General features: G+C 33.6%; 1 protein-coding gene across 1 annotated transcript in view; it reads left to right on the top strand.

Annotated features, from left to right (window-relative positions):
- The window catches only part of LOC308630923 (uncharacterized protein), a gene marked incomplete at its 5' end in the record, with an annotated part of 50,928 nt that overhangs the window by 10,422 nt on the left and 20,385 nt on the right, over positions 1 to 20,121 (top strand). The window contains 3 exons of the mRNA XM_081261735.1: positions 4,624 to 4,681; positions 8,987 to 9,060; positions 9,175 to 9,197. Of these exons, the coding sequence (XP_081117861.1) occupies positions 4,624 to 4,681; positions 8,987 to 9,060; positions 9,175 to 9,197 (155 nt within the window). The remainder of the gene's footprint in view (positions 1 to 4,623; positions 4,682 to 8,986; positions 9,061 to 9,174; positions 9,198 to 20,121) is intronic.

Raw genomic sequence — 20,121 nt, forward strand, 5'->3', positions numbered from 1 at the left:
AGTCTTTTGATTGCTTCTTCAATTTCATCCATTGATATTGGTCTGTTCAAATTGTGTGTATCCTCCTGACTCAGTCTGGGCAAATCATATGACTTAAGAAATTTATCGATGTCTTCACTATCTTCTATTTTATTGGAATATAGGTTTTCAAAATAATTTCTAATTGTCTTCTGTATTTCTGTAGCATCTGTTGTGATATTGCCTTTTTCATCCCGTATGTTAGTAATTTGAGTTCTCTCTCTTCTTCTCTTCGTTAACATGGCTGAAGGTCTGTCGATTTTATTTATTTTTTCGAAGAACCAACTTTTAGTTTTGTTAATTTTTTCAATAGTTTCTTTTGTTTCAATTTCAATGATTTCCCCTCTGATTTTAATTCTTTCTTGCCTTCTGCTACATTTGCTGTTGTTTTGCTCTTCCTTTTCTAGGGCTTTGAGATGAAGTGTGAGCTCATTTATTTGTTGGTTTTTTCTTTTTTTTGAGGAATGACCACCAGGTGATGAATTTCCCTCTTAAAACTGCTTTCATTATGTCCCATAGATTCCGATATGTTGTGTCTGTATTTTCATTTATCTCTAAGAATTTTTTGATTTCCTCCTTTATGTCTTCTGCAACCCCTTGATCATTCAGTAACATATTGTTCATTTTCCATGTGATGTAGGATTTTTCCTTCCTTCTTTTATCATTGATTTCCAGTTTCATTCCATTATAGTCAGATAAAATGCATGGTATTATCTCCACCCCTTTATATTTACTGAGGGTTGCCCTATGGCATAATATATGGTCTATTTTTGAGAAGGATCCATGTGCTGCTGAGAAAAAAGTATATCCATTTAATGATGGTTGATATATTCTATATATGTCAGTTAAGTCTAGGTTATTGATTGTGGTATTGAGTTCTATAGTTTCTTTATTCAACTTTTGTTTGGAAGATCTGTCCAATGGTGAGAGAGGTGTGTTGAAGTCACCCATAATTATTGTGTTGTGGTCTATTTGATTCTTGAACTTGAGGAGAATTTGTTTTATGAATGTCGCAGCACCATTATTTGGTGCATAAATATTGATAATTGTTATGTCTTGTTGTTGAATGGTTCCTTTTAACAGTATATAAAGTCCTTCCTTATCCCTTTTGATTAACTTAGTCTTGAAGTCGGTTTTATTCGATATGAGGATGGCCACACCTGCTTGCTTATGAGGACCGTGTGCGTGGTATATTTTTTCCCAACCTTTCACCTTCAGCCTGTGTATGTCTTTTCCAATCAGATGTGTCTCCTGGAGGCAACGTATTGTTGGATTTGTTTTTTTAATCCATGATACCAGCCTATGTCGCTTTATTGGAGAGTTTAATCCATTAACATTCAGAGTTACTATTGATATATGGTTTGTACTTCCATCCATGTTTGATTATTTATCCTTTTTTAAAAAATTTAGTTTGTTTCTCCATGATTATCTTTCCCCTCGCCCTCTGTCTTTACCGAGGCACTTCCCACTGATGGTTTTGGTTATTGTTTTTCATTTCTTCCTCGTGTAGTGTTTTGCTCAAAATGCTTTGCAATGCTGGTTTTCTGGCTGCAAATTCTTTTAACTTTTGTTTATCATGAAAGATTTTTATTTCGTTGTCATACCTGAAGCTTCATTTTGCTGGATACAGAATTCTTGGTTGGCATCCATTGTCTTTCAGTGTTTGAAATACGTTGTTCCATGACCTTCTCGCTTTCAGTGTCTGTGATAAAAAATCCGTTGTTAACCTTATTGGTTTACCCCTGAATGTAATCTGCCTCCTTTCTCTTGTAGCTTTTAATATTTTCTCTTTTTTCTGTATATTGGATATCTTCATAACAATGTGTCTTGGCTTGGTCTACTGTGATTTTGTGTGCTCGGTGTCCTGTATGCATCTTCAATTTGTATATCTGTTTCCTTTTTAATTTCTGGAAAGTTTTCTGTCATTATTTCATTCAGCAGGTTACTCATTCCCTTGGTTTGAATCTCTGTACCTTCTTCTATCCCGATGACTCGTAAGTTTGTTTTTTTTATGTTATCCCATAACTCTTGGATGTTTTTCTCATGATTTTTTACCAGCCTTTCTGAGTTGGCTAGACTCTTTTCAAGATGATATATTTTGTCTTCATTATCTGACGTTCTGGCTTCTACTTGCTCCACTCTGTTAGTGATACTCTCAATTGAGTTTTTAATTTGGTTTATCGTTTCCTTCATTTCTAGAATTATTGTTTGATTCTTTTTTATAATCTCTATCTTCTGATAAAGATGCTTAACTTCTTCTTTTATCTTTTTATGTAATTCATTCTCAATGTGTTCTTTCGCTGCTTGAATTTGCTGTCTCGTATCCTCTTTAAGGTTCCATTCCATCTATCTAAGGTGTTCCTTGAGTTCTTTATATGACGATTTTTCTGATGACTCTAGGTCCTCCTGAATATTTAGGCTGTCTTGCATTGTTTGTACTCCTTTTCTTCCTTGCTTTTTCAAGCTGCTCATGTTACTTCTTGTTCTGTTTGACTGCTGAGTTACTGTTTACTCATCTAAATTTATTTGATGCTTGGGAGGAAAGGTATTAGAAGGGAAGGGAAGAAGTCACTAAAGAGAATGAGAGTAAGCAGGTAGAATTCATGGAAGGGGGAATAAGAGAATTGAAAAGAAATGAAAAGACAAAAGAAGAAAAAAATAGGAAATAAAAAAAGAAAAAATTTTTTTTAAAAATAATAATGATAAAAAAATTAAAATCAAAATTAGAAGAAAAAAAATTTTTTAAAAAATTGTAAAAAAATTTAAAAAACAACAAGAAAGAATAATGAAAATGAAAGAAAAAACCCAAATTTAAAAAAAGAGAAAAAAAAAACTAATAAATGCAGTCTTAGAGTTTGGTTAACTTCTCTTCCAGTAGGTGGCGCTGTGCCCACCAGGCCAAGTTTCTCCTGTCAATACGCGGGAACCAGTCACTGTGCAGCAGCTCCTCCTCCCAGACTGGGTGAGTCTCTAATCCTGAGTGCCTAGGGTCTCCTCTTGTGTCTAGTCACTTCCCCACTTTTCCTCTAGCCAGGCCCCTCTCACGGGTGCCGCTCACCACAATACTGGCTACACGCCAGGTCTGCTGCTCCTGGGAGCCCTGTTTTCATGAACGACTGGGCACACTCTTCCAGTGTGCCATTCCCTCAGACCCTAAGTTTGTAGAACTTGGGGCTGAGAATCCTCAGCGAATTTTACTTGCCCTCCGGTAGCCACGCCCCCGGTAGCTGGTGCAAGAGACCTCAGTTGTCAGCATTGGTGGGAGCGGTAGCCGGGAGTTCCGCAACGCGGGTCCCGTGCCACGTCTGATTCCCTCGGTCTGGCTATTGCACTCATGGGAGAGCTGGGGGGGGCCCTTACGGGATAGCTGGGAGGGGCCCTTAAGGTTTCCCCGATGTGTGGAGAGGCAAGGCTAGGGGATTAAACACCTGTAGCCGCAGGTTTCAATGAAGTTATCTCCTCCGCCGCAGTCTGGTGACGTCAGTTCTCTGCCATGGTGGTATCTCTTGCAAATGGCGACAGTTCGTTTCCCTTTGCCGGGTGACCAATGCACCGGGTGGGTCCTTACTGTCTCTCCCAAGCCTCGTTTCAAACCTGTGGCCACTACCTATGAAGGCTCGGTTGGCATTTACCTCCGTAGGAACAGAAGGGCCGACCAGTTGTTTCAGCCGGATGGATTAGTGCTGAGTCACAGCTGTTTGTCTGCGGGAAGCAGGCGAACGGGAGCTTGAATTCAGCCGATCCGGGCTCAGTGTGTGTTCTGAGAGGCCCAGACTGTTCGCCCCAGATCCACGTCAGCTCAGCATTGCCTAGTGATCCTGAGCAAACAGAATTTAGATTGTTTATGACTCCCTATGCCCGCACAGCTGAAGAGGTCAGAGACTTGATCTCTCCGCACCCGCCACCATGTTGGAATCTATCATTAATTCTTGAGAATTCTTTTTGATTTCCCTGAGCAAATTGAGCACTCCTTCCTTTCTTGGTGTGTTTTCAAAATATCTCATACAATATTTTATTATCCACACTACATATCTTCACATTATACACTTTTTAATATATAATTCCACTCTGTATGTATACTTTTTTCCTACATGATCACAATTGTTTCTACTACATAAAAATACATAGATTTATGAATGTGTAATATTTTTACATATAATATAGTATATAAATAAACTATATGTGTTTGTCTTTCCCAATAGATGTTGATGCCTTGAAGGGCAAGGCTATCTTTTGATTATATTTTATATCCCTTACCACCTCCTGGTATGTTTGAGTCATGAAATAAAATTTTGCTCATTCATTCAATGTATATTTTTTAGGGCTTGCTCTTTTGTACTAGGAGCTGTTCTAGATCCTGGAAAAATAAAGAGTACAAATCATGTCAAGGTCATGGCCTTTATAGACTATATATTCTGGGTTTAGTGGTTATATTAATTAATTAATATAAATTTCCTAAGCACACTCTTGATATACAGAAAATATGTAATGAAGCAGTCTGTTTTCTGTGGGATCATTTGCTTATGTTTCTCAAAATATTAATCTCAATTATCATTCTAAACAATTATCTGAACTGATGCTGTTGTTGTATTTTCTTTTTTGTAGCATAAGAACACCTCAAAAAGTATCCCTCAGGAGTATCTCATCAATGACAGATAAAGAGGTTAGGATTAAATTAATTAATTTGTCGACTTTTATGGATTAAATGACCAAAAAGTAAAATATTATTAATTCCTATAAAATAGTTCTTTAATAATTTTATTGTCATGACATTTTTCTTAAGTCCCTAAATCTCTTCTATACATTCATATTTGTATGTGTATTCCTAAGTATTATGTGATGTGTCATAATATGAGAATAGCCTCAAGCTATAAATATAGTTAAGAGTAGTATTATATACAACTGATTGGTAGCACCTTCTGGAAGCTGCTGGAAATTTGACTATTTCAAGTATACAGAAGCTAAGAAACATAGCTATATTTTTTTAGATCCAAGGATTGAAAGTACACTCTGTAGCCCAACAGTATTAGCACTACCTCCCCCTTGCCTCCAACTCTGTTGAATCATAATCTGAATTTTTACAAAATCCCATAGTTATTTACAACTTTACTGTAAATCTTTTTTTTTTTAAGAATTAAAGACATATACAGCTAAGCCTGTCCCTTCACCATTGTATTCGACCTCACCACCTCTGTCTAATCCTGAAGTACTAGTTGTCTAAGATAGATATGTATCCTTCCTATCTGTATTTTTATCATATAAGTTTGTATCCCTAAATACACACACACACACACACACGCACACACACATACACACAAGCTGTTTTTAAACTTTATGTAAGTATATAAGTACAGAGTTTTTCCATGATTGTTTTCACTGAGCAGTATTTTTGAGGTATATCTATTTTTGGTATCTTAATCAAGAAATCCTTACCTTTGTGTTACCAAGAATTATCTCTTTTATTTTCTTTTAATATATTTACTACTTTCTTTTTTCATATCTTTCAGAGACCCTAGACAATGGAGATGAATTGATTCATGCTATTACAATAGGAATTATGTTCATTAAGAGAATCATCTCAAGTTAGAGATGGAATTTTGTAAAGGCAGGTGAACTAAGGAGTCACTCATTGAGAAAGGGTGGAAATATGTCACATATAGGAATGTGTGTAAGCAAGGTAGCTCTTTGTAGTCAGTCAGACATAAAAGGGATTTTTACAGCGGTCACTGATTTCAGGGAACACAGAGTTCAGATAAAATTCAACATGATCACATTTAAGAATTAAATAATCTGTTTTTATTTTGTGTATGGTATCTAGTAAATACTTCTTCTTTATTATTACATGGATATAGTCAGTTTTCAGTTATCCTACTGATATTGTTACAGAGGTCATCTTTCTTCCACTAATTTCTGGATTCTCTATTTTATTCAAGTGGTCTGTTTGCCTAACCCAGAGTTACAACATTGTTTTTAATTATTTCAGTTTTATAAAATAAATCTGTTTTAAATTTAAACTGGAAAAAGCATCCAGTTGCTGAGTATGTATGCACAAATATATCTTCAATAGATCAAGCTTCTTAATTGTGGTGTTAATACAAGAAGCATAGGTGAATTTTTTTGTTTGTTTCTTTGTTCTGCTACTTATTTAATACAGATGAAGGTAGAAAATCTTCCAACTATGACTATATTTTTTTTCTTGTGGCTCTGTTAAGTTGCTATATCTTGATGCTATGTTATTAGATGCATACAAATTTAGAATTTTTGTAACTTGTTGATTAAAGCCCCATGCAATAACCTTCTTTAAAGTTTTAAATAAATTTTATCTTTAAATCTATTTCATTTGATGTAAATATAGTTATATCAACTTTCCATTTTGTTAATATTTGGCGGACATTTCCATCTTTTTCTTTCAGCCAATTCTGCATCCTCATGCTGAATTTTTACTGCTAAGTCTTATAATAATTAGAAAATGTTCTTAATATTTGTAGTAATTATTGATTTGTTTACTATTTTCTATCTTATTTGTGTGTTTTCTGTTAGTCTCTCTGTCTCTGCCTCTCTATGTCTGTTTTTTTTTTTCTTTTGACATATTTCTTTTCCTTGTTCCAATGGGAATTGTTTTCCTCTTGGTTATCTACTAATTTGAAAGTTAATTCTGTATTTTGAGGGGATTTTTTCCCCAAAGTTTATTTTAATGCTTCACTTAGGTTTCTTAAGCCATTTTTTATTCTGGGCTAACCTCAGTGACTCAGTTTTTATAGATTAATGATAATTGGTATAACATTCAGCAATTCATAAAATATTTTCATATGTATAATATATATGTATGTATGTGTGTGTGTGTGTGTATATATATATATATATATGTATGTATATATATATATATGTATATATATATATATATATATGTATATATATATATATGTATATATATATATATATATGTATATATATATAAATAAACTGGCTTGATTCTGTCTTATATTTACTGTCATGGATTTCTTCCCTTCACATGCCTTTCTTGGAAAATTAATTCATATTTCTTTTTTTTCCACTAAAGTTAGTTTTTTTAAAATTTGTTCTAAGTAGTTATACATGACAGTATAATGCATTTTGACACATCATAATTAAATGGAGTATAACTTCTCATTCTTCTGGTTGTATATAATGTAGAATCACACTATTCATGAAATTACATTATGTACATAGGGTAATAATGTCTGATTCATTCTACTATCCTTCCTACCCCCACACCCTTCCCTGCACTTCACTCCCCTCTGCCTAATGCAAAGTACCACTGTTTTCCCTGGCCACCCTCCCTGTTGTGAATTAGCATCCTCAGATCAGAGAAAACATTTGGCCTTTTGGTTTTTTGGGGTTTGCTTATTTCCCTTAGCATGATATTCCCAGCTCCATCCATTTACTGGTGAATGCCATAATTTCATTATTCTTTAAGGCTGAGTAATATTTCATTAAATATATATATATTTATGATATATATTTGATATATATACCACATTTTCTTTATCTGTTCATCTGTTGAACAGCACCTAGGTTGGTTCCATAGTTTTGCTATTGTGAATTGAGCTACTATAAACATTGATGTGGCTGTGTCACTGTAGTATGCTGATTTTAAGTCCTTTGGACATAAACTGAGAGTGGGAGAACTGGGTCAGATGGAGGTTCCATTCCAAGTTTTCTGAGGAATCTCCATACTGCTTTCCAAAATGGTTGTACCAATTTGCAGTGCCACCAGCAATATATGAATATAACCTTTCCCCGACATTTTTGCCAACATTTGTTATTTGTATTTTTGATAATTGCCATTCTGACTGGAGTAAGATGAAATCTTACAGTAGTTTTGATTTGCATTTCTCTTATTGCTAGAGTTGTTTTTTAAGCCACCACATTATTATTTCCATTGAGATAGTTGGTTTCTGTATTTCCAGAGATGGATAAATTAAAGTTTTTTCAGCCTTCATGCTTTCTTGCTTTTTTGTTTTGTTTTGTTTTTGGTACTGAGTATTGAACCCAGGGATGCTTTAATACTGAGCTATATCCCCTGCCTTTTTATTTTTTATTTTGATATAAGGCCTCACTAAGTTGCTTAGGGCCTCACTGAATTGCAAAAGTTGATCTTGAACTTGCATTCCTCCTCCTTCAGCTTCCCGAGTTGCTGGGATTATACAGGTGTGCCCCACTATGCCCAGCCATGCTTTCTTGATCCATGGTTTCTTTTAGGTTATTTGACAATGAATTTAAGATTTTTTTGCATAATTTTGAAATCTTGAAATAATTTTTGAAATATACTGTGACAGACACAATCGTATGTGAGGGTGTGTATGTGTATGCATGTTTGTTTATTTGTCCTTTCTATCATGATTATATCAATGAGGAGTCTTCTGTGTTGTTGTTTTTTTTTCTTGATATACTACAATTCCTTTGGCTATCACCCTCTTTTCTCTCCTTTGTAACCTGTTATACTAAAAGCATTATCTATATTTTTCTCTACTTTTAACTTTCCATTTGTTTTTAGATTAAATTATAAATTGTACAGTGTTGCTATTTTAGAAAAGATAGAACTATTGAAAACCAAAAAACAGGAAAAAAAGTCTAAATTCCTACCCAGGGCAATTTCTATGCTTTTAGATTTTTTTTTCTGTGTACCTACATAGTATTTGTGAAAATTAGCTTAGTATTAAACATGTTCACCTGTGTCTTGTTTTTCTGTTTTATCAATTATTAATACATTTTCATGTCAGTAATTACAGATTTGAATCATCATGTTAACTATAGCATAGTATTTCATTATGTGGAAGTTAAACAGCATTGAATTATTACAATTTAGTTTGTTTCCAGTTTTTTTTTTGTTGTTGTTGTTGTTTAGTTTGGGGTTTGGTTTTTTGTTTTGTTTATTCTTATAGTCTTTTAAGCTTATAAAATAATTTACTTATTCATATATTTTCAGAGACTTAATATGAGAATTAAGAAATTTGGTATAATTACAAATGAAGAATTCAGAAAATCATCAGGAACTTCTTGGTAATTCCTGCATTTCTAATTGAAATTCCTTTTAAAATTTTAATGCACAATTTGAAATATTTTTTTAGTCATAAGTTTCTCATAGAGCTTTTCTTTTTTATTTTTTCTTTCAAGCATTGGATTCAATATGTCAACTGGTATGTACTATCATTATTCTAAGTATTACATAAGTTCTGTTAAACATGCATAGGACACAAATAGCATCAATAAGTATGAGGTCTTAGAAATTATCATTCTTTGGTCACTCCATGTATAGAAGTTTAAACAAAAACCCACACTTCAGTGTTCACTTGCCTCTTTTGATTTTTCATTATTTAAATTTTTTTGTTTGTTCCCAAGAGGGGAGGATAAAAATAAGGAAGCATATCTATTTTGTTGCAGAATGTGGCAACATATGTTCCTTTCCTTTTAAGCGGTTTAAATAAAAATTGCCCTTTATTAATAATCTCTTAAAAAGGTCATGAGAAAAGCTAAAGATAAATAAACTATTTATTAGGAAGAAAAGAAATAATATGGATTAATAAGATATATATTAGGTAATATTTCAAAATATTTTTGTAGTATCAAATATATAATAAATCAGAATTGCAAACTAGAGAAATCATGGAACAGCAAAGAGTAAAATTTGTGTAAGATAGCTACATACCTCACATAATTATACATTTTTCTAAACAATTTTTGGAAAGATATAAAGACTTTACAAAATGTTATTAGGTTTAATTTTAATTATAGTATAGGATTATAGACTGATAAAATTTCTCTAAAATAATATAAACATTGTGAAAGTTTAATTGCATGCATTTAACTTATATTCAAAACACACTTGGGAATTAATTTCCTAACCACTATTCTTAGATAACTCAATTGTTTTTAAAATATTGCACATTAATGTATATTCATAATGATGATTCTTAGGACAAGAAAAGTTCACAAAAGATTATGTATTTATCAATATAGTTTATGTTAAACATATGTTTTAGTTCTTGTAAAATAAATAATTAACATTGTCATCAGCATTAGGACCAATAGCCATCTGAATAACATTGGAATATTAAGAAAATTCAAGCTGTTAGAGCATCTGTATTGGAAATGGAGATGGTACATTGCCTGTGGAACATACTTTAGATGATAAGGTTGTAAGATTATATGTATGATTAAGAAAGGAAAGTTAGCATTTTATAGTTAACTCTTTATATATAAAATTTTAAATTTATAAGTACTAAGTGGAAGTGATTAAAAGGTTATTCAAATTTTTCTTTTTGATACAAGTACTTTTTCAGCAACATTTTATAGCTTAAAATATGTTTGATTACACATATTTATTATTGATTAGTGTGTATATCAGGAAATAGAATGAATAAAGTCAGTAGTCATGCTTCCTCTTTTATATAGTACTTGGTGCCTCATAAATTGCCATTATATACTTTTTTCATGGAAACACTGTGGATCAATACTATATTTTACAGGTGAAAGAAACAGTGTTAAAGGAACTAACCCAAAGGTAGTCCCCTAGTAAAATCTCTTTGTCCTCGTTTTAGTTTTCTTCCTTTCATTCTAGCATTGTGTGTAGTGGCTTATAGAATTATGGATCCATTTATACTTTGTTCTAAAATAAGCTACTTATTTCTTGGGGTGTTTTTGTTTTTGTGGTGCTAGGATCAACCCCAGGGCCTTGTAAAGGCTAAGCACGTGCTCTACCATTCAACTACTCTTGGCCCCCATTTGTTTCATTCTTCTCTAAATAGAGCACAGCCCAAGAAAAGGTTATCTTATGGATTTCTTAATGTGAAATCTATCATCATCACCATGTTGTGGATAGTACCTGTTCTTTAAGGTCACTGTTGGGAAAAAGCTATTTGAAAAGAAGCAATGGTTTTCTAAGTCTTTGTGCAATTATTAATATTTATGGACATCCATCTTAAATACTCATATTGGCACAACCTATCTTGAGTGAAAATATGGCATAAAAGAGATTATTTGTGCACTGCTAAGAATACTGAATCTACAATATTCAAACTATGGCTCTGGCACTTAGAAACCTTAGAAAAGTCATTTATCCCTTTTGAACTTTAGTTTCTCACTTTAAAAAATGACAAGAATATCTGTTTCCTGACACTATTATTCAAAATGAAACAAGAACATATATGCCAAAGCACTATGTAGATATTCTCATTCATTACTGCTAAAAGGACATGCATTTCTGTATCTCTGTCACTTTTCTGTCCAAGAGAGAAGCATGAGGTTAAGTAGGCCTCTTTGATTCGGAAATTCCAACACTAGTGAGATATACAAATACTTACATTCAGCAGTGACATTTTCACCTAAAAGAAAACTTAATTCTTTGATAAGGTATGACATATTATATAAAACAGTTGCTTCCAAAATAGTATATACTACTGCAAAACTAAATTAAAATAAAGTAATTATTTCATAATTTATTTTTCCCAAAATCTATATTTTTAAGTCTTTTGAGATCAAGGAGAGCTGCAGGTGTATATTTAAAAAGTTGATACATTAGTTGCATTTGTACAGTGTCCCAGGTTTCTACTTGTATGAAGCTGCTTAGAGAAGTGTTTTGAACTTTATTATCTAAATAAAGTGGTGTGAAAATGCCAAAGCTTACCTCATATTCAAGGGCTCACTGAATAAAGGTATAACTAGAAGTATGTAGTTGTAACAAAATTGATATGTTCAGTCTCTTTCTACCTGCCACATAAATCAAAATTTGATCATTTTAGTAGTTCTTATAGTATTTACAGTATTTAAAATATTTGATCCTTATAGTATTTTCAGTCTCTCCCTATCTGCCACAAAATTTTATCCTTATTACCTATAACAAATAAAGTAATTTTAGATTCCTCTAGTAAAAGGAAATTTTTATCCTCTTGTATTCAAGGTGCAGGGTCTGTAGAACATCTTGAATCCATTGCTATTATTGAAGTTTTAAATATTTGTTATAAGTACTTCTTCCCTTAATCTATGGTAGTTTATAGCTGTTAAATTGGATCAGTACTGCATATTAATTTCCAGGCTTTCATCAGCAGTTGCAAACTCCCAAGCTTTAATTACATGTTTAGAACAAAAGAAGACTTGGGACTTCCTCTCTAGTATTTACAATTAACATAAGGGAGAGAAATTTTATAGCACAATGTAATTATAATTATTATTTTTTTTAAAGAGAGAGTGAGAGAGGGGAGAGAGAGAGAGAGAGAGAGAGAGAGAGAGAGAGAGAGAGAGAGAGAGAATTTTTTTTAAAGAGAGAGAGAGAAATAGAGGAGAGAGAAAGAGAGAGAGAAATTTTAATATTTATTTTTTATTTTTTCGGCGGACACAACATCTTTGTTTGTATGTGGTGTTGAGGATCGAACCCGGGCTGCACGCATGCCAGGCGAGCGCGCTACCGCTTGAGCCACATCCCCAGCCCCTGTAATTATTTTTTTACAGTGTTAGGGAAGGCAGTAAGTAAGAGATGTCCCAAAGAAAGATAGCATTTTGGTTGTCTTTTATTATAATTTTAGAGTGATATTTTGAATTGGATTGCAAACAAAACATGAACAGAATGAAAGAGTGAATAACATTTTTAACGTTTTTTTCTTAATTTGGATATTCATCATCAGACTTTGCATGTTACCATGAATTCTCATAGTGTCAGATTTTCCTGTTTATTTAAACATGTATTTATCAGGCACTTAATAGATTAGGAACTATGCTGGGTACACTTCTACATATAATCTTCATAATCATGCTGTGAGGACAATATTGGAAGGGAGGAAATTAAAATTCAAGAAAGAAATTAATACAAGAAACAGCTGGTTAGTGAAATGTAAGGTATTTAAGCCAATCTTTTCAATTCTGTGGGTTCTTAATTTTTTCAAATATGAATTTACTTCTTAATTTTATCATTAATAGCAGTTCACTGTAGAAAATTTGAAGAATACAAAATAAAAAGGAGTAAATAAGCCTGGTGTGGTGGCACATACCTATTAGTTATCCCAGAAACTCAAGAAGCCAAGACATGAAGATTGTAAGTTTGAGTCCATCCTCAGCAATGTAGTGAGACCCTGTCTCAAAATAACAAAAAGACTGGCAATGTAGCTCAGTAGTAAAGAGCACCCCTGGGTTAAATCTCCAGTACCAGAATAAAATGAAAATAAAAGGAGAAGGAAAAAATAAAAATATCCATGATCTCGCTACCCAGAAATAATAGTTTTATTTTCTTCTAATATTTTTGATGTAGATTTCATATAGTTGGAATATTTGGTATGTGCAGCATAATCCTTTTTGCATTTTTCACTGTATAAACATTATCCCATCTTGAAAATAATTTAAGTGTTATTTTTAATAACTGCATAGCATTCCAATCTGTAGGTACATGGTTATTTATTTAAACATTCTCTTAGATTTTAACATTTCAATTGTAATGATGTTTCTCATATTTGGTTGAAAGTTTCAATATAATGGACTGAGAGTATAGCTTAGTGATAGATGCCTACCCTATGTTTGATCCAAAGCACTAACAAAAAAAAAAAAATAAAAGAGACAATTTTAATATATTGTTTAATGCTTAAATAAATTTATAAGTATGTAAGAAACCAAGAAAAAATATTTGCCTAATATGTTATTGCTATCTTTTATGAGAATTTTAAATTGCATGAGAAATATAATTTCATATGCAGAAAGGAAAATTCTAAACTGTATACATCTGTCTCTTAATCCAAGTTATCTTAATTATGTGTAACCTCTAACACACAAACAAAAGACTGGGGAAAATTAGACTGAAGTCTTAATAATTGTCATCATCTCTTACCTCCATTATTAAAATAGCTTCCTAACTGACCTCTTAATTCCACTTTTGCATCCTAAAAGTTCATTAAATTCACATACTGCCAGAGAAATCTATTTAATACAAAATTGTAGGTCATTTCTGCACAATTTTTCCAGTGGTTTTGGCAGGGTAAAATCCAAAGTTCTTAGCATGTTCTACAAAGTCTCCCATCTCCCAACTTCCATTTTTCTAATTTTAATTTTCTACCTCTGATCTTGTGTTTACTTTCTCTAGTCACATCTGCTTCTTGGCTTTTCCTTCAAAGGGTTGAACATGTTCTTTTGGGGTTTTTCTTGTTGCTTTTCCTTCTGGATTGCTCTTCCTCAAGATGTATGCATTATTTGCTAATTCACTTGAAGTTTCTGTTTGAATATCATTTATCAGAAAGGACTTCCCTAACCACTCTAATGTTTTTCATAGCACAAATCATTTTTATTTGTTCTTTTTAGACATATATGATGGTAGAGTTTATTTTGACATACATACATGGGATATAATTTATTCTTGTGGGACCTAAGTGATCACATCTAAGTGATGTGGAGATGTGCACTGAGGTGTATTCATATATGAATATAGGAAAGTTATGTCCAATTCATTCTACTGTCTTTCCTATTACCAACCCCTCCCCTCATTTTATGTGCTTTTATCTAATCCTTTGAACTTCTGATCTTCACTGCTCCCTCCCCCGCCTTATTGTGTGTTAGTATCCTCATATTCCATATTTTAGCTTTTATGCTGCTGTGACTAAGGACTCAACCAGAACAGCTATAGAGGAGAAAAATTTTATTTAAGGGATCATGCTTTCAGAGGTCTCAATCCATATACGGCATGCTCCATTCCTTGGGGCTCAAGGTGAGGCAGGACATCATATAGAAGAGTATGGCAGAAGGGAAGCAGCACACATGATGATCAGGAGGCAGAGAGAGAGACTCTACAGATACAAAATATATACCCAAAGCCAAGAACCCAATGCCCCACCTCCTCCAGCCACATCCCACCAACCTTCAGTTACCATTAAATTAATCCCATCAGGTGATTGATTCACTGATTGAGTTAAGGTTCTGGTAACCCAATCATTTCTTCTCTGAACCTTCTTGCATTGTCTCACGTGAACTTTTGGGGACACCTCACATCCAAAACATAACATTTGGCTTTTAGATTTTTGGGATTGGCTTATTTCACTTTGCATGATAATCTCCAGATCTGTCTGTTTACCGGCAGAAGTCATAAAGTCATTCTTTTTTATAGCTAAGTAAATTCCCTTGTGTATATATACCTCATTTTCTTTATCCAATCATCTGTTGAAGGGCACCTAGGTTGGTTCCATAGCTTAGCTATTGTGAAAGGAACTGCTATACATATTTATGTGACTATGTCAATGTAATAAGCTCATTTTAAGTCCTTTGGGTATATACCAAGGAGTGGGATAACTGGTTCAAATGGTGGTTCCATTCCAAGTTTTCTGAGGAGTCTTCATATTGCTTTCCATAGTGGTTGCACCAATTTGCAGCTCACCAGTAGTGTATGAGAGTACCTTTCCTCTGCATCCTGTATTGTTACCTGTATTCCTGATAATTTCCATTCTGACTGGAGTGAGATTGAAACTGGAGTGAGATTAAAACTCAGTTTTAAATTGCATTTTAATGATTGCTAGAGATGCTAACCACTCTACTTCAAAAAAAAATAGTATCCATTCCTTCCCTTAACTCTTCACTGATTACCTACTTTATTTTTTTTAAACCATTGACCTTGTCTCTGTTTAACAGTTTGTTTATTTCTGTTCACCTTATATTTCATGATAATGAGAATTTATTTGGTATTATTGCTGAATTCCCCCAAACTAAAACAGAACAGGGCATATAGTAGACACTCAGTACTTCTTTGTTTAAAAATGAATGATTTTAATTTTCTCCCATACATTTTTCTATACTTTATATATTTTGCTTTACTGAATAAATATTACACATAAACCTAAAATTTCACTAAATAACAGTTCTCAAGGAATTTATCTATTACTTCTAGGTTATCCAATTTGTTGGTTTATAGTTACTCATAGTCCAGGCATCTATCAAAGATATTGAGAATTTGGTTCAAACTACCACAATAAAGCAAATATTGCAGTAAAGCCAGTCACACATATTTTTTGTTTCTCAGTGCATATAAAAATTATGTTTATACTGTAAATTTATTCAATTTGCAATAGATTTATGTATTAAAAACAATATATATATATATATATATATATATATATATATATATATATATACACCTTTATTTAAAAACTATTGCTAGGGCTGGAGATGTAGCTCAGTGGTAGAGTGCCTGCATGTATAAGCCCCAGGTTCAATCTCTAATACCTCAAAATAAATAAATAGATAAATAGGAGAGACCCAACATGGCGGCTGGCGAGGAGGCAGCACTTTCAATGCCTCCACAGTAACGGGATCAGAGAGACCCATTAATACACCTACATGCGAAACTTCTAGCAAAATTCTGCTGAAAGGAGACCTGCCGGGAATTACATCAAATACATTTATAGGAGTAAACAGTAACTCAGCAGTCAAACAGAACAAGAAGCAACATGAGCAGTATGAAAAAGCAAGGAAGAAAAGGAGTACAAACAATGCAGGACAGCCTAAATATTCAGGAGGATATAGAGTCATCAGTAAAATGGTCATATAAAGAACTCAAGGAACACCTTAGACAGATGGAATGGAACCTTAAAGAGGATACGAGACAGCAAATTCAAGCAGCGAAAGAACACATTGAGAATGAATTACATAAACAGATAAAAGAAGAAGTTAAGCATCTTTATCAGGAGATAGAGATTATAAAAAAGAATCAAACAATAATCTTAGAAATGAAGGAAATTATAAACCAAATTAAAATCTCAAACGAGAGTATCACTAATAGAGTGGAGCAAGTAGAAGCCAGAACGTCAGATAATGAAGACAAAATATACCATCTTGAAAAGAGTCTAGCCAACTCAGATAGGCTGGTTAAAAATCATGAGAGAAACATCCAAGAGATATGTGATAACATAAAAAAACCAAATTTAAGAGTCATCGGGGTAGAGGAAGGGATAGAGATTCAAACCATGGGAATGAGTAACCTACTAAATGAAATAATGACAGAAAACTTTCCAGAAATAAAAAAGGAAACAGATATACAAATTGTAGATGCATACAGGACACCGAGCACACAAAATCACAGTAGACCAACGCCAAGACACATTGTTATGAAGATATCCAATATACAGAACAAAGAGAAAATACTAAAAGCTACAAGAGAAAGGAGGCAGATTACATTCAGGGGTAAACCAATAAGGTTAACAACCATATATTATGCCATAGGGCAACCCTCAGTAAATATAAAGGGGTGGAGATAATGCCATGCATTTTATCTGATCATAAGGGAATGAAACTGGAAATCAATGATAAAAGAAGGAAGGGAAAAACCAATATCACATGGAAAATGAACAATATGTTACTGAATGATCAAGGGGTTACAGAAGACATAAAGGAGGAAATCAAAAAATTCTTAGAGATAAATGAAAATACAGACACAACTTATCGGAATCTATGGGACATAATGAAAGCAGTTTTAAGAGGGAAATTCACTGCCTGGAGGTCATTCCTCAAAAAAAGGAAAAACCAACAAATAAGTGAGCTCACACTGCATCTCAAAGCCCTAGAAAAGGAAGAGCAAAACAACAGCAAATGCAGTAGAAGGCAAGAAATAATTAAAATCAGAGCGGAAATCAGTGAAATTGAAACAAAAGAAACTATTGAAAAAGTTAACAAAACTAAAAGTTGGTTCTTCGAAAAAATAAACAAGATTGACAGACCCTTAGCCATGCTAACGAAGAGAAGAAGAGAGAGAACTCAAATTACTAACATACGGGATGAAAAAGGCAATATCACAACAGATGCTACAGAAATACAGAAGACAATTAGAAATTATTTTGAAAACCTATATTCCAATAAAATAGAAGATAGTGAAGATATCGATAAATTTCTTAAGTCATATGATTTTCCCAGACTGAGTCAGGAGGATACACACAATTTGAACAGATCAATATCAATGGATGAAATTGAAGAAACCATCAAAAGACTACCAACCAAGAAAAGCCCAGGACCGGATGGGTATACAGTGGAATTTTACAAAACCTTTAAAGAAGAATTAATACCAATACTTTTCAAGTTATTTCAGGAAATAGAAACAGGGAGCTCTTCCAAATTCATTCTACGAGGCAAACATCACCCTGATTCCGAAACCAGACAAAGACATCTCAAAGAAAGAAAACTACAGACCAATATCTCTGATGAACCTAGATGTAAAAATCCTCAATAAAATTCTGGCGAATCGGATACAAAGGCACATCAAAAAAATTGTGCACCATGATCAAGTAGGATTCATCCCTGGGATGCAAGGATGGTTCAACATATGGAAATCAATAAATGTTATTCACCACATCAATAGACTTAAAGATAAGAACCATATGATCATCTCGATAGATGCAGAGAAACCATTCGACAAAGTACAGCATCCCTTTATGTTCAAAACATTAGAAAAACTAGGGATAACAGGAACTTACCTTGACATTGTTAAAGCTATCTATGCTAAACCTCAGGCTAGCATCATTCTGAATGGAGAAAAATTGAAGGCATTTTCTCTACAATCTGGAACAAGACAGGGATGCCCTCTATCACCACTTCTATTCAATATAGTTCTCGAAACACTGGCCAGAGCAATTAGACAAACGAAAGAAATTAAAGGCATAAAAATTGGAAAAGAAGAACTTAAATTATCACTATTTGCGGATGACATGATTCTATACCTAGAGGACCTAAAAGGGTCTACAAAAAAACTACTAGAACTAATAAATGAATTCAGCAAAGTGGCAGGATATAAAATCAACACGCATAAATCAAAGGCATTTCTGTATATCAGCAACAAAACTTCTGAATTGGAAATGAGGAAAAACACCCCATTCACAATATCCTCAAAAAAAATAAAATACTTGGGAATCAACCTAACAAAAGAGGTGAAAGATTTATACAATGAAAACTATAGAACCCTAAAGAGAGAAGTAGAAGAAGATCTTAGAAGATGGAAAAATATTCCCTGTTCATGGATAGGCAGAACTAACATCATCAAAATGGCGATATTACCAAAAGTTCTCTATAGGTTTAATGCAATGCCAATCAAAATCCCAATGGCATTGCTTGTAGAAATAGAAAAAGCAGTCATGAAATTCATATGGAAAAATAAAAGACCCAGAATAGCAAAAGCAATTCTAAGCAGGAAGTGTGAATCAGGCAGTATAGCGATACCAGATTTCAAACTATATTACTGAGCAATAGTGACAAAAACAGCATGGTACTGGTACCAAAACAGGCGGGTGGACCAATGGTACAGAAGAGAGGGTACAGAGACTAATCCACAAAGTTACAACTATCTTATATTTGATAAAGGGGCTAAAAGCATGCAATGGAGGAAGGATAGCATCTTCAACAAATGGTGTTGGGAAAACTGGAAATCCATATGCAACAAAATGAAACTGAATCCCTTTCTCTCGCCATGCACAAAAGTTAACTCAAAATGGATCAAGGAGCTTGATATCAAACCAGAGACTCTGCGTCTGATAGAAGAAAAAGTTGGCTCAGATCTACATATTGTGGGGTCGGGCTCCAAATTCCTTAATAGGACACCCACAGCACATGAGTTAATAGCAAGAATCAACAAATGGGACTTACTTAAACTAAAAAGTTTTTTCTCAGCAAGAGAAACAATAAGAGAGGTAAATAGGGAACCTACATCCTGGGAACAAATTTTTACTCCTCACACTTCAGATAGAGCCCTAATATCCAGAGTATACAAAGAACTCAAAAAATTAGACAATAAGACAACAAATAACCCAATCAACAAATGGGCCAAGGACCTGAACAGACACTTCTCAGAGGAGGACATACAATCAATCAACAAATACATGAAAAAATGCTCACCATCTCTAGCAGTCAGAGAAATGCAAATCAAAACCACCCTAAGTTACCATCTCACTCCAGTAAGATTGGCAGCCATTATGAAGTAAACAACAACAAGTGCTGGAGAGGATGTGGGGAAAAGGGTACTCTTGTACATTGCTGGTGGGACTGCAAATTGGTTTGGCCAGTTCGGAAAGCAGTATGGAGATTCCTGGGAAAGATGGGAATGGAACCACCATTTGACCCAGC

The sequence above is a fragment of the Spermophilus citellus genome (assembly GCF_964194105.1).
Source record: "Spermophilus citellus genome assembly, chromosome: 11".
Lineage (NCBI taxonomy): Eukaryota > Metazoa > Chordata > Mammalia > Rodentia > Sciuridae > Spermophilus > Spermophilus citellus.